Raw genomic sequence first — 12,426 nt, 5'->3', positions numbered from 1 at the left:
TAGCATTACTGCACTTAACTCAAGCATCTGCCTTCAGAGCAAAGACTTCAGAGACTTCAAAGATTGTAGGCTGTGTTGCTGGACCAAACTTTGTGTGGGCGCACTTCATTTTGGCAAGGGTGTGTGTGTGTGTGTGTGTGTGTGTGTGTGTGTGTGTGTGTGTGTGTGTGTGTGTGAGAGAGAGAGAGAGAGAAAAAAGGGGGTAGAATATATTGTGTGCATGTGGGGGAGTGGCTATATTTCACTGGACACCCCTAGTTTTACAGTCTCCCCCTGAGTTGCCAAACTGCCTCCTACACTCTTGCTGCTAAGGACAAGTGCTCACACCATACAAATAAAAGGTGTGGCTTAAAGCAAGACAGGCGAAGCACCCACAGATGTCAGAGTTCGAAGGCTCTTGAACGGACACACTTAACGTTACTGATTGGGATGCATGCAGATTCCGTGATCACGCGTGGGAGTGTGGATTCGGCTCGCACAGATGTGAACCCTGGTGTCTGAAGCCTGGTGTCTGAAGCCTGCCACAGTGAGAGAAGCAGACAAAGACTATGCAGAGATGCTGACACTACAAGCACCCTAAAGAAGACTAATGAGCCCAGTCTAATTCTCCTTCATTTTGATGTGAAGCCTGGGTGTGACATGCACACACGTCTCCTTTGCCTCCCAACACAGTGGACGCGAGTCACGAGAGCACCTTCACCACAAGGCCAGTGACCACTGTGATCAGCAGACACCAGGACAAACACGGGCCAGAAGACAAACAAGCATCCCGTAGGCTGTGTGCAAGGCGTGGGACACAGGTCTGAAGTCCCACAAGCCCCCGCTGAAGGCACAGGCCAATCAGACATCACTTCCCACTGATACACACCCAGATGACTAATGACTCATTTTGTATTAATAATGTGAAAATATTGTCTTGTAGAAATACCTGCATACTAAACTAATCAAATGTATTCAAAATGGTTTCTCAAATGAAAATACAGTAATTAAACATGACTAAAATTGACAATATTTCTACATTTCTGTAATCTACAGAGCCTATATTTGTAAATATAATATATTTGGTATTTTATACCAATATGAAGGTGCTTGTGAGAATGAAGGTGCTCTCCAAACAGAGGTGCGGGAGTGAGGTTGTGTCCCGCACCTCTCTGTCACACAGCAAATTTAGCAGCATTTAACAGCCTTCGTGATTGTTAGTGGCAATAACATGTATCCCCATAGAGCTCTCCGGGATAAGGAGGCTTTATGCAACATCACAGGTCACAAGACCACAGAGGGCTGTAGGTACACATAACCTTATGGTGCAATGTGAACACAAATTTACTGTATACATTTAAATGGTGAGACATCCTCTTGCTAATAGCTGGAGACATCTAAAACAATATTCATACAAAACATAATAATGATGCCTAGATAACGGCAACAATATTCTTCACTCTGGTTAGAGGTTTCTGTGCCCTCTTGTCACTAAGGCAACATGTAAAGTCAGTTGTAAGCCTATAGAGTGCTGTGCAGAATGACAGGATCTATCCCAAAATCACCTTTCTGTGGAATGTAAATTAAAATCCTAGAATAAGAGCGCCATACGTACCAGATGACAAACAAATCAAAAGGCCTTCATGCTCTAGGTTAATGTGAAGGAAAAAAGATCTGTGTGCACCCATAAACCTCTGAAGAAAAGGCTGTGCTGTCTATGGGTGGTGTCTACACGTCCAGATGCTCAGCTGTTTACACCCATCCCCCACCGCGTCTCTGAGTTATGACACACATAATCGCTCCAGGGGTTCTGACCACCGGCGCTATATTTCAGAAGACCACTAGAAAACCCGTTTCAGTTGGATGGAAACTCTTTATACTGAACTTTATACTGAAATGTGTTAATCAGTGCACATAAAGACAGCAGACTACTAGAGGACGTTACATCTTCAACCTCACATAGAATATATAGAGTAACAAGCAGCACAGGAAATGCACAATGTCCTGGTGGAGGACACTTTGCAACAAGAAATTATACAAAGTCTCCATGCTAGCATGTGTATGCTAGTGGTGCAGAGCTCAGGCAACAAGAAGTCATAACTGGATCTCTAATAGCATTACACATCTACTAGATCCCTAATAGCATTACACATCTACTGGATCCCTAATAACATTACACATCTACTGGATCCCTAATACCATCACATATCTACTGGATCGATCTCTAATACCATTACATATCTACTGGATCCCTAATACCATCACATATCTACTGGATCGATCTCTAATACCATTACATATCTACTGGATCTCTAATACCATTACATATCTACTGGATCGATCTCTAATACCATTACATATCTACTGGATCTCTAATATCATTACATATCTACTGGATCTCTAATACCATTACATATCTACTGCTACCAGCTCTTTGTTGCTCAGCTATGAGAGCTATAAGGTATAGCAGCTAACATGCTTGAAGAAATCCAATCAGAACCTCATATCTCAGGACAGTAATCAAAGAATGTGTACATATTCAACAATAGGATGGGTATAATTATTGTTGTCATTATATATATATATATATATATATATATATATATATATATATATATATATATATACACACACACACACACACACACACACACATACATACATACATACACACAGAGAGAGAGAGAGAGAGAGAGAGAGAGAGAGAGAGAGGGAGGAAGAAGCCAATTAGTATTTAACACCAGTCACAGTAATGAGACTTTTATGCCCCTTGAAGCAGAAGAACTGGAAAACAGATTGGAGCGTGTCATGCATGTGGACACCGAGTGGAACTCTAACCCCCAGGATCTCCTGTGTGGACCACACCCACTCTCACCATCACCACACCCACTCTCACCATCACCAGATCCAAACCTCTCATCTACTGAACACTACCACCCGTTTCAAATAATCCTATTTTGCTCACAAGATCCTCTTGAAGTTTCAGGTTCGTTTTCATGCGATTCTACATTCACATATGGTCTCTCTCATTTGTATCTCTTCTCTCTCCGTGTATGAGGGTTTGCTTGATTTTGTGTGGTGTCTGGTTGTCCTTCAGATTACAGACTTAGTCCTTGGGTTTCTCTCTCTGTCTTCTCTATTAAACCATTTCCTGTTCGCTACCCCTGTGAGCCCCTTGTGCTACTAACATGAACACACTCGCTTTGGACTGGCTCAGATTACAGTAGCCAGATACAGTCTTAGGAAACATGTTTTACTTCCAAAAACCTCACATATCCACGTCTAACCTCACATATCCACGTCTAACCTCACATATCCACGTCTAACCTCACATATCCATGTCTAACCCTAACCCGGTTCCTATAAAAAGTATTTAACCCCCATATTCCACATCTCAGTAGGTGTTTTAGGTTATAGCATACATCACTCATTTTGAGCAGTCAGATTTTTGAAAATTTAAATATTTATATATGAATGACATACAGTATGTCCCAAAGTTCCTGGTATCCTCTATATTCCGAAAAAGAGAAAAGCTCAATTAATGTTGCCTGAATTTCTTAAATATTATGTGCACTATCCCTTATCCAATAAACAACGAGTTGTCATATATTTTATGAAGAACAAAATTGGATGCAGTGTTGCGATTAACAATGTTTTTGTTCTGTAAATAATGTTCCATTTTTATATTAATCTGTATAAATTATGATCACTATCCTGCTCAAGAACATACAAATGGTCAAAAATGATCTTTCTAAGCAGATTACCAGGTATCATAATATTTGTGGTTTGCTGAAAGTAGAGCCTTTCTTTGAACAAACCTTCCAAATAGCTTGTTGGTTTGACAATGGAACCTTCTGGGGTTTGTAGACTCGTCCAGGTAAGCACCTCCAGTTTTAAACTTCCTTACTGACCCAAAAGTGGGAATTTCAGATTTCAGCCATACCATTATTTTCAGAATTCAGAATTTGTCCTTATTCTATAAGCTTCCGAATGACAATGAATTTTTAAGACTACACACACACACACACACACACACACACACACACATTCTTACTTCTGATGGTTTCTGTTTATGCTGTGATCACAAATAATCATAATCATAACACACTTATGGTTTGTATTACTTACGTAAATGTGTTTTCTACATATTTTTGACTAAATTACATTTTTCGTGGCAGTTATCGCTACTCCATGTTAAGATTACCAGTAATCCTTGAGTGCACTCTGCTTATCGCAGAATTATTATGCAGAATCTGGTTATAACATTCAGACGCATGAGGGTTGCATGTATCACCTTGTGCATATTGTTGAAGGAAGAGCCATATATATATATTCCAGCACGGTGCATCTCACCATTCACTGAATTCCCAGCTATTTATTAATGCCAAAGGAAAGGAGTAATTGAACGTTAGTCTGTAGCATGAAGAACAGACATGAACTCGTTTCTCCACGCAGGAGACAGATTGGGCAGCACAGAAAATGGCCAAGCGTATGTTAGCATACATGATAGTGAGAGCTGTGGACAACACACTGTGGCTGTGGAGAGAGGGGGGAGGGGCGGACACGCTCGCACTAGCTGCCGCCTCTTATGTAAGCCCCTCCCCCTTCTCCAGCCTCCGTGGGCTTATCCTGCTAGCACCGAGCGTGAATGTTTTTACCTTCATCACCGTGATCTTCCCGTGCTACATCTGACTAGCGGCTCGTGCTGTAATAAACAGTTTTTGGGTTCCAGCCTTTAGGTTTACCAATTGCAGCTCAATCAAATTAACAATGAATGGCTTTCATTCGATGAATGAAGCTTATTGATGTGGCCTTCAGAGATAAATGAAGCTTCCTGTGAAATTTTGACAGGCAGGACTGAGTCATTCCCAGTGGAAGGATATGGAGCATCTATTCCATCCTGCATTAATACTGCCACGCTCCTAAATCCTCTGTTTAACCACCTTTATCCCATTAATCAAATATTATCTCCACCAGTATGCCATCAAAAAACTGCCTATCAACCTACTACATGGGAAAAATAATGCCTGGTAACAAACACAGAATTATAATGGAAGCAGACACACAGAGTCTGTCATACACAGTTTACAATAAAAACAGAAGCACCAATGATCACAGCATTAGCCTCAGAAGAAGGGGTGAGAGCGCTAGTCAGACAGATAAAGCCTCTCCCATCCTCATGCAAGTAGGAGAGGAGGAGAATCGGCTCTCTGGTGTCGCAGGAATCTCGCTGTCGCTCACAGACACTGACGCTTCACCCTCCATTTTACTGCTGTGCTCCTAGTCTGTGTTCTCTTACCCACTGTAAGTGTAGAGATGCAAGCAGTACCCCAGCCAAATAGTGCCACACCACACACACACACCACACACACCACACACACTACACACACACACTACACGCACCACACACACACACTACACACACACACACCACACACTACACACTACACGCACCACACACACACACACACCACACACACACACTACACACACACACACCACACACACCACACACACCACACACACACACTACACACACTACACACACACACACCACACACTACACACTACACGCATGGCACACGGACCAGCGTCGGTACGCACTGGACATGCAGACTATTGATACGGGGCTGATTCTTCCCTTTCATATACCCACCCCTCCCCCACGCCTATTCACTCACACACACACGCACGAACACACACGCAACACGCACGCACATACACGCACGCTCTCATGCACGCACACTCTCTCTCTCTCTCTCTCTCTCTCTCTCTCTCTCTCATACACACACCTTACTTAATTACAGTTTCTGCTCCTATATTCTGACATGCTCTGACAGCACAAGCAATAATAAACAGAGGAAACGGGACCATTCAAATTAAAATGGCAGACACACAAGTGTAATAGCCAAACAGAATGGTGTAATCTTAAAGGTTTTTGCTTCCTTGCCAGATATGATCTCATCCTTATTAAGCAATGTATCTCGATGTCAAGCAATGGACAAACAGCCTCACCGGCACCATAATGTGGTTTTGTTAAAGAAATATGATCTCCTCCCCTTCATCTTCCCTCTCCAACAGCAAATATGTCCTTTACCTTTCACTCATCAACGTGAACACACAATAATCCATCTCTAGTATTAAAATGTCTCAGTCTGTTCTGATGGAGGTGAGTATATATTACTTAACCAGGCATCCATCTGTGAATGCTACACAGAGTCTCAGAGGCTATTTTTATGTTATGTTAATATCTCTACTTCCATTATAAATGTAAAATTAAACTTGCACCGGTGTTCACAAACCTCTGTCATATAATGTGCTGAAGGCTGTTGGGATGTGGGCTGTTTTGGTTACCCTGGAGACAACATGCAGATTAAGCTATGCATCTTCTCCTCAGACTACAAATCTTTAGCAGTATTGGTAAGATCTCTACACATGTAGCAAATCCTTGAATTAAAAGCATGTCTACTCCAAGAATGCCTTATTAAGAGGGAAAACAGTACAACAGACTTTGAACAGACTGATGAGGCCCCTTAAACGTGTTCGCACTTGTGTCAACTCCAGCCTAGCAACCACATATACCAACTGCCTACACTCGACGCCCCCAGTGGTACGGGCCGTCTGTCAATCACAGGAAATGCATTTACCTGGTCGTACCAGTCCCGGTTGGAACAGGTGCACTCTGGCCACCATCCACCTTGCCCTCCTGAACTGCTTCCGTTCACCTTGGGGCCACCCTTGCACTGGCTCTTGGGATGGGGCCCTCCAGGACCCCCGGACGGCATCATTTTCCCTTTACTTCTGCCCAGCGTTCCCCCTCCGCCCGAGCCTGCGCCTCCTCCCGAGGGCTGGGCTGGTAAAGTCTGGCCTCCTCCATAGCTGGCGGGGTATCCGTAGGGTTCGGGCTGCCAGTCTCCGTACGGCGGGGCGTCCATCCTGCGCAGGGCAGCCATGCGGGTGACTTCGTAACACTCTGGGCACTTACAGCAGTGGTGGTGTTTGTGCATGCTGGCTGGCTCACACAGCGCTCGCTCACTAGCGCTCAGATCACACACAGCATGCAGCGCTGCTCGGATAAGGAGCAGCGACGCTGGATGAACCCGCACAAATCACGCCAGAGACGACGTCTCCCCTCTCAACACCCGCTCGCCTCTTCTTTGTTCCTCCCAATCCAAAGCAAAAAGGGGGTGAGGAGGCAGCAAGCGTAGTCTTCCTCCGCTCGACGCAAAACACTTAAAATAACGCTGAAAACAGCGTATACGATCTCACAATCGGAGACCAGCCCCGATGACACAATCGTCTTCTTCACTCTTGTTTCACAGTGATACGTATACAGTTTCATAGACATATATGCTCAGCTTTATATATGTATATATTTACACACACACAGATACATATAAAAATATTAATATAAACAGACGAGCACAAATACACAGTTATATACAGGTATAATATATATATATATATATATTATATATAAATATATATATATTAATATATGCGTGTGTACAAATATATATTTTTTTATATTATGTGTATATATATATATTTAAACAATTGGTATATATATATATATATATATATACACACAAATATTTTCTGTGATCTAATCTTCCTCTATTTGTCTTCTTTTTACCAGCAAGACTTCCTCTTTTCCTCCTGCGTTGGGAAGAAGCTTCTGTCTCTCTCAGCCTGCAGAAGGGAGCTGAGCACTGAACTGCCTCTCAGCCTGCTCGCTCTAGATGTGGATTATACTGAGGGATGCAAGCGACCGAGGGACCGAGAGAGAGAGAGAGAGAGAGAGAGAGAGAGAGAGAGAGAGAGAGAGAGAGAGAGAGAGACCATGGAAGAGGGGAGTGGGAGATGCATAGCAGCATCCCTCCAGCACCTCAGCTCTGACAGCCTCAGCCAATCAGCACGCAGCATGGGCACCAGCAGCAGCACCAACAGGACTCAGTGCCTCAGTAGCAGCTCTTAAAGGGCCAGCGCACCATTACATCAGCATGGCTGCAGAGATCCCAGTGCTTATCCAGGACTGGTTCAGAACATAGTGAAGGGACCGTCTCCGTACCCCAGGGGTGATCTGGGGGCTGATACTGGGGGGGGTTCAACACAGCTTGTCATGTCCCTGTTATGTATGAAAATATTGTACTAAACATAATCACAATGTTTCATTGATAATTTTTACAGAGGTGGACATTCCAGGTTCAGAAAATAAAAATCCTTCCCAGGATTTTACTCAAGCTTGCTGGATTTTCTAATTAGTGCCAGTCAGGCAAAATTAGTGGAATCAACACAATCCAGGAAGCCTGAGAAAAATGTTGGTGAGGACTTTTACTTTCTGAACCTGGAATGCTCACCTCTGTAGTTTTATTGTAAATGCCCAACCATGACATTGTCATAATGTCATCTGGGAAGGACGTCATCATGACATGACATGTATGTCCACATACTGTGAGTGAGGGATGAACGGTGAGACTGTATGTAGAATGTGGCTGAAAACTAGTTAAGTTTACTATTTACTCTGTAAATCACTTTGATTTCCATGTATGTATGAAAGGTGCTATACAAATAAAGATGATGATGATGATGATGATTATTATTATTATTATTATTATTATTATTATTATTATTATTATTATTATTATTAATAATAATAATAATAATAATAATAATAATAATAATAATAATAATAATAATAAATTTTTAAGGCCAGGCCATCAAAACATTTAAAGACATCATTAGTCTATCATTGTAGCAGTGGGCGATCTGTTGAACACCCAATCACGAGACACGATCTGAATTGCAACCTTTACTCCCAATTTTGAAATGTACTGTCTGGAAAATCTAGATTCAAAACAGGCTGTCGACTTATCCATTAGTAAAACAGAATACTATATTAAATACATAATTTTTAGAATAACAATTACAACCTGAGGTTATTATTGTTTTAAATAAACTGTTTTAAATATTAAACTGTAATCAGTCAAAAAATAACATTTAATAAATAACATTTATTAAATTTTTCAAGTATTGTAGTCATAAAATGTTTATATTCAATGTCCAAAAAAAGGCCAAGTAGAGTGCAAACTTCCACAGTGTGTGTTGTGTGTGCAGTGCAGTATGCAATGCTGTCGTCATCCTAGATAAGAAAAACATCTGATTTTATCACACCATGAGTGCACCAGTGTCTTAAATCCCACTGTCCACAGCCGGAAACACCACCACATCCTCAGCTAGATAGAATAAAGACTCAATCACCTCTTTCCATCCTTTGATGTTTTTACCATATTAAAAAAAATTCTAATACATATTCCAATGAGAACTGTTTGTTAGTGACCTTGTGAGGTTCAGATGAGAACTGGTTGTTAATGACTGAGGTTCAGATGAGAACTGTTTGTTAATGACTTCATGAGGTTCAGATGAGAATTGTTTGTTAATGACTTCGTGAGGTTCAGATGAGAACTGTTTGTTAATGGCCTCGTGAGGTTCAGATGTTCAGGGTTGGACAACTTGAGTGAAACACACGCAACATGTTCCTTCAGACACGGTGGATGAACAGATTTGTCGTATTTTCTCTGAAATTGTTACAATTAGAAAGTGTCAAATCTAATTGTTTTTATAATGCGTGAAAGAGACCTTGTGGTAGAGACACAAAAGCCAATCTTGTAAGCAGTTGTTCTGTTGATTTGTTGTTTTGTGAACGTAGAGTTTATTACTTTTTTGTTAGTTTTGAAACATTATAAGAAGATAAATTGCTATCTGTACAGTTCAGTTGAAACGGTAAGGGATTATTCCCAGTGCTTCAACTTCAACTGGGCTATTCATCATCAGAGAAGCAGGCAAACACTCTAGACTTACACTTACTGTAGACTTTCATAGTGGCATAATAATCACATAAGAAGCCAGTGGGCAACACTGTACAGTTACAACACTGGGTGTTGCAACACCTCTGCTGATTTCACTAATACGCAGCACATAGAACAGCAATATCACACTGACTGGTGCAGCAAGTCATGGAGGTTTCATCCATAAAAATCACTATAACTGTGACATGACTCCCATTTGTCCTCTATACTTATAAAGGAGTCTGATATGTTCACACTTTGTATACAGAATGCTCACAAACGGATACATAGCCCATTTAAATCTGTTGCCAAGGGGGGAGGAACAAACACACAATATTATAATGATCTATAAAACAAGCAGGAAGAGGAACATGTCTAAGTCAGCTCGGAGCTGAGTGGTGTGAGAGGCAAAGACAGAAGAGAACAGCATGAAGCACATGAAGCGTGAACCACAGGACTGTGGCAGGCGTTCCTCACACCTCTCCTGCCCCACACCTCTCCTGCCCCACACAGCCACGCGCTGCAGTCTCCATGGGGGGTAGCGCCGTGTTCGCATCTCCAGGATATGAGACGCAGATCAGAGTGAACAGGAGAGAAACAGAACGTGCCTTCATGCATGTGTTACACACTGGCATTATGTCATGTGTTTGTGTGTGTGTGTGTGTGTGTGTGTGTGTGTGTGTATGTGTATGTCTTCCACTGTGTGAGCACATGTGGGCGTTGCTAGTACCTCTAGGGAAAGAATCCTACTCTGAAGATTATGTAATATAAAAATATATTTTTTAAAGTATGTGTACGTCTCTGCAGTAGTCAGAACCAGTCGGTAGCTGAATCTGTCTGTCATATTCAGCATGCAGCGCAGAGGACGGGGGGGAGGGGTGGGACAACATGGGGAGATTATCACAGACACGTCTCATCAGAACACCAGCGCACTGCTTAAACAGAAGCCCTTGTGCATTTTAATTCCAATAACAGTTAAAATATCAAGCTATCAGTATAACTCCTCTAGGTCTGAGTCCAGGACAAGTACAGTGGTGTAGACTACTGCATACTGCACACTGCACACTGCACACTGCGTGCGCATGACGAGAGAGACAGATGTATCCTCTCAGGCTGAATTCTAAAAACAAATCTCACTTCCATTCCAGCTGGATGGTTCAGACACATTTCTACAGCTCCAGGATCATCAGCGTGTTACAGAATACGTCTCCTTGACAACTGGCACATTTAAGTGTTCAATAATGCAGCTGAATTACAGAGTTGTTCATGCCACCCACATCTTCTGAATGTATACTATTCAATCGACCATGCACAGTAGTTTAGGACTACATAGTGTTAAAACTAAGAGATCATGTACGTTTAGTAAGAGATTCGAATAGTCAGGACACCTCTGATTGGTTCCTGTATTCCAAATAACATGTATGTCAGGAATACTAAATATAATATCCCCATCATACTCTTAATCAACGGATCATGAAGGCTTGTCCATCTATAGTATAAACACCAGGAAAGCCACTGTTAAAGAGAGGGCAGATTCCTCCATATGGTGAATGACCCCCTTCTGTCGACCCCACTGTGAGCTACTGCTTCACCCCATTACATAACCCTCCAGTCTGCCCCACACCCTCACATCACCTCTCCAACTGAAGGCATCTGTAGAGCATTTTTGGAATTTCTGTGCATTCTCATATCAGCCCTTGTGACTGCTCTCTGATCACCTGACAGGATGCATGCCCAAATAAGGTAAGATGAGAAACAGGCTGTCTTAAAGGGCCAGTAATGCTGTTACTAAGCGTGCTCTGAATGAAATGCAGAGGCAGTGCTGTACAGAACACCAAGTGCTCTTTTAAGCAGCGTGAATATCTGTCACAGGCCTTGATGCGTTTCATCTGGCAGTGTTCAGGGAGTTGGAATAGTTGGGCAAATTTATGCACAACCTTCTACTCTACATAGTTCACACGGACTAGTATTAAATTAACACTGACATTTAGGAACAGTGAACTGCCTTGATTTCAAATGTATACTCTAGCTGTCGATACACTGGTAGGAACATCAGTGAGTTTACTGTGTACATATGCTCTAATGGGATGACCCAGACTGAACGCTGGGTCCTTTGACCAGTGTTTATGGACAGCTGAAGGTACAGGAGATGAGCCTACATACCTGGGGATGAGTCTACAGTCCTGGGGATGAGCCTACAGACCTGGGGATGAGCCTACAGACCTGGGGATGAGCCTACAGACCTGGGGATGAGTCTACAGACCTGGGGATGAGTCTACAGACCTGGGGATGAGCCTACAGACCTGGGGATGAGCCTACAGACCTGGGGATGAGCCTACAGACCTGGGGATGAGTCTACAGTCCTGGGGATGAGCCTACAGACCTGGGGATGAGCCTACAGACCTGGGGATGAGTCTACAGACCTGGGGATGAGTCTACAGACCTGGGGATGAGCCTACAGACCTGGGGATGAGCCTACAGACCTGGGGATGAGCCTACAGACCTGGAGATGCTGCCACATCACCTCTGGGACACTAAACTAAAGCGTCTATGAAGCCTGTGACTTCTATTAATAGGACCAGTGGCAGAAAACAGCTGG

The 12,426-nt window shown here is 42.7% G+C and overlaps 1 protein-coding gene across 8 annotated transcripts in view; it reads right to left on the bottom strand.

Annotated features, from left to right (window-relative positions):
* Positions 1 to 12,426, bottom strand: part of dlg3 (discs, large homolog 3 (Drosophila)) — a 75,004-nt gene that overhangs the window by 46,640 nt on the left and 15,938 nt on the right. For 2 of the 8 annotated variants that reach the window (XM_077021001.1, XM_077021007.1), the window contains exon 1: positions 6,627 to 7,388. The exons of 2 other annotated variants lie outside the window; for them this stretch is intronic. In XM_077021001.1, coding sequence (XP_076877116.1) covers positions 6,627 to 6,986 — 360 coding nt within the window. In that variant the 5' untranslated portion in view covers positions 6,987 to 7,388. Of the gene's footprint in view, positions 1 to 6,626; positions 7,394 to 7,615; positions 7,734 to 12,426 lie in introns of those variants that run through there. 4 more of the 8 variants (XM_077021006.1, XM_077021005.1, XM_077021000.1 and 1 more) reach the window with 4 other exon arrangements.

Source organism: Brachyhypopomus gauderio, chromosome 11, assembly GCF_052324685.1.
Source record: "Brachyhypopomus gauderio isolate BG-103 chromosome 11, BGAUD_0.2, whole genome shotgun sequence".
In the NCBI taxonomy this organism is placed as follows: domain Eukaryota; kingdom Metazoa; phylum Chordata; class Actinopteri; order Gymnotiformes; family Hypopomidae; genus Brachyhypopomus; species Brachyhypopomus gauderio.
This window is presented reverse-complemented; position numbering and strand designations above follow the sequence as displayed.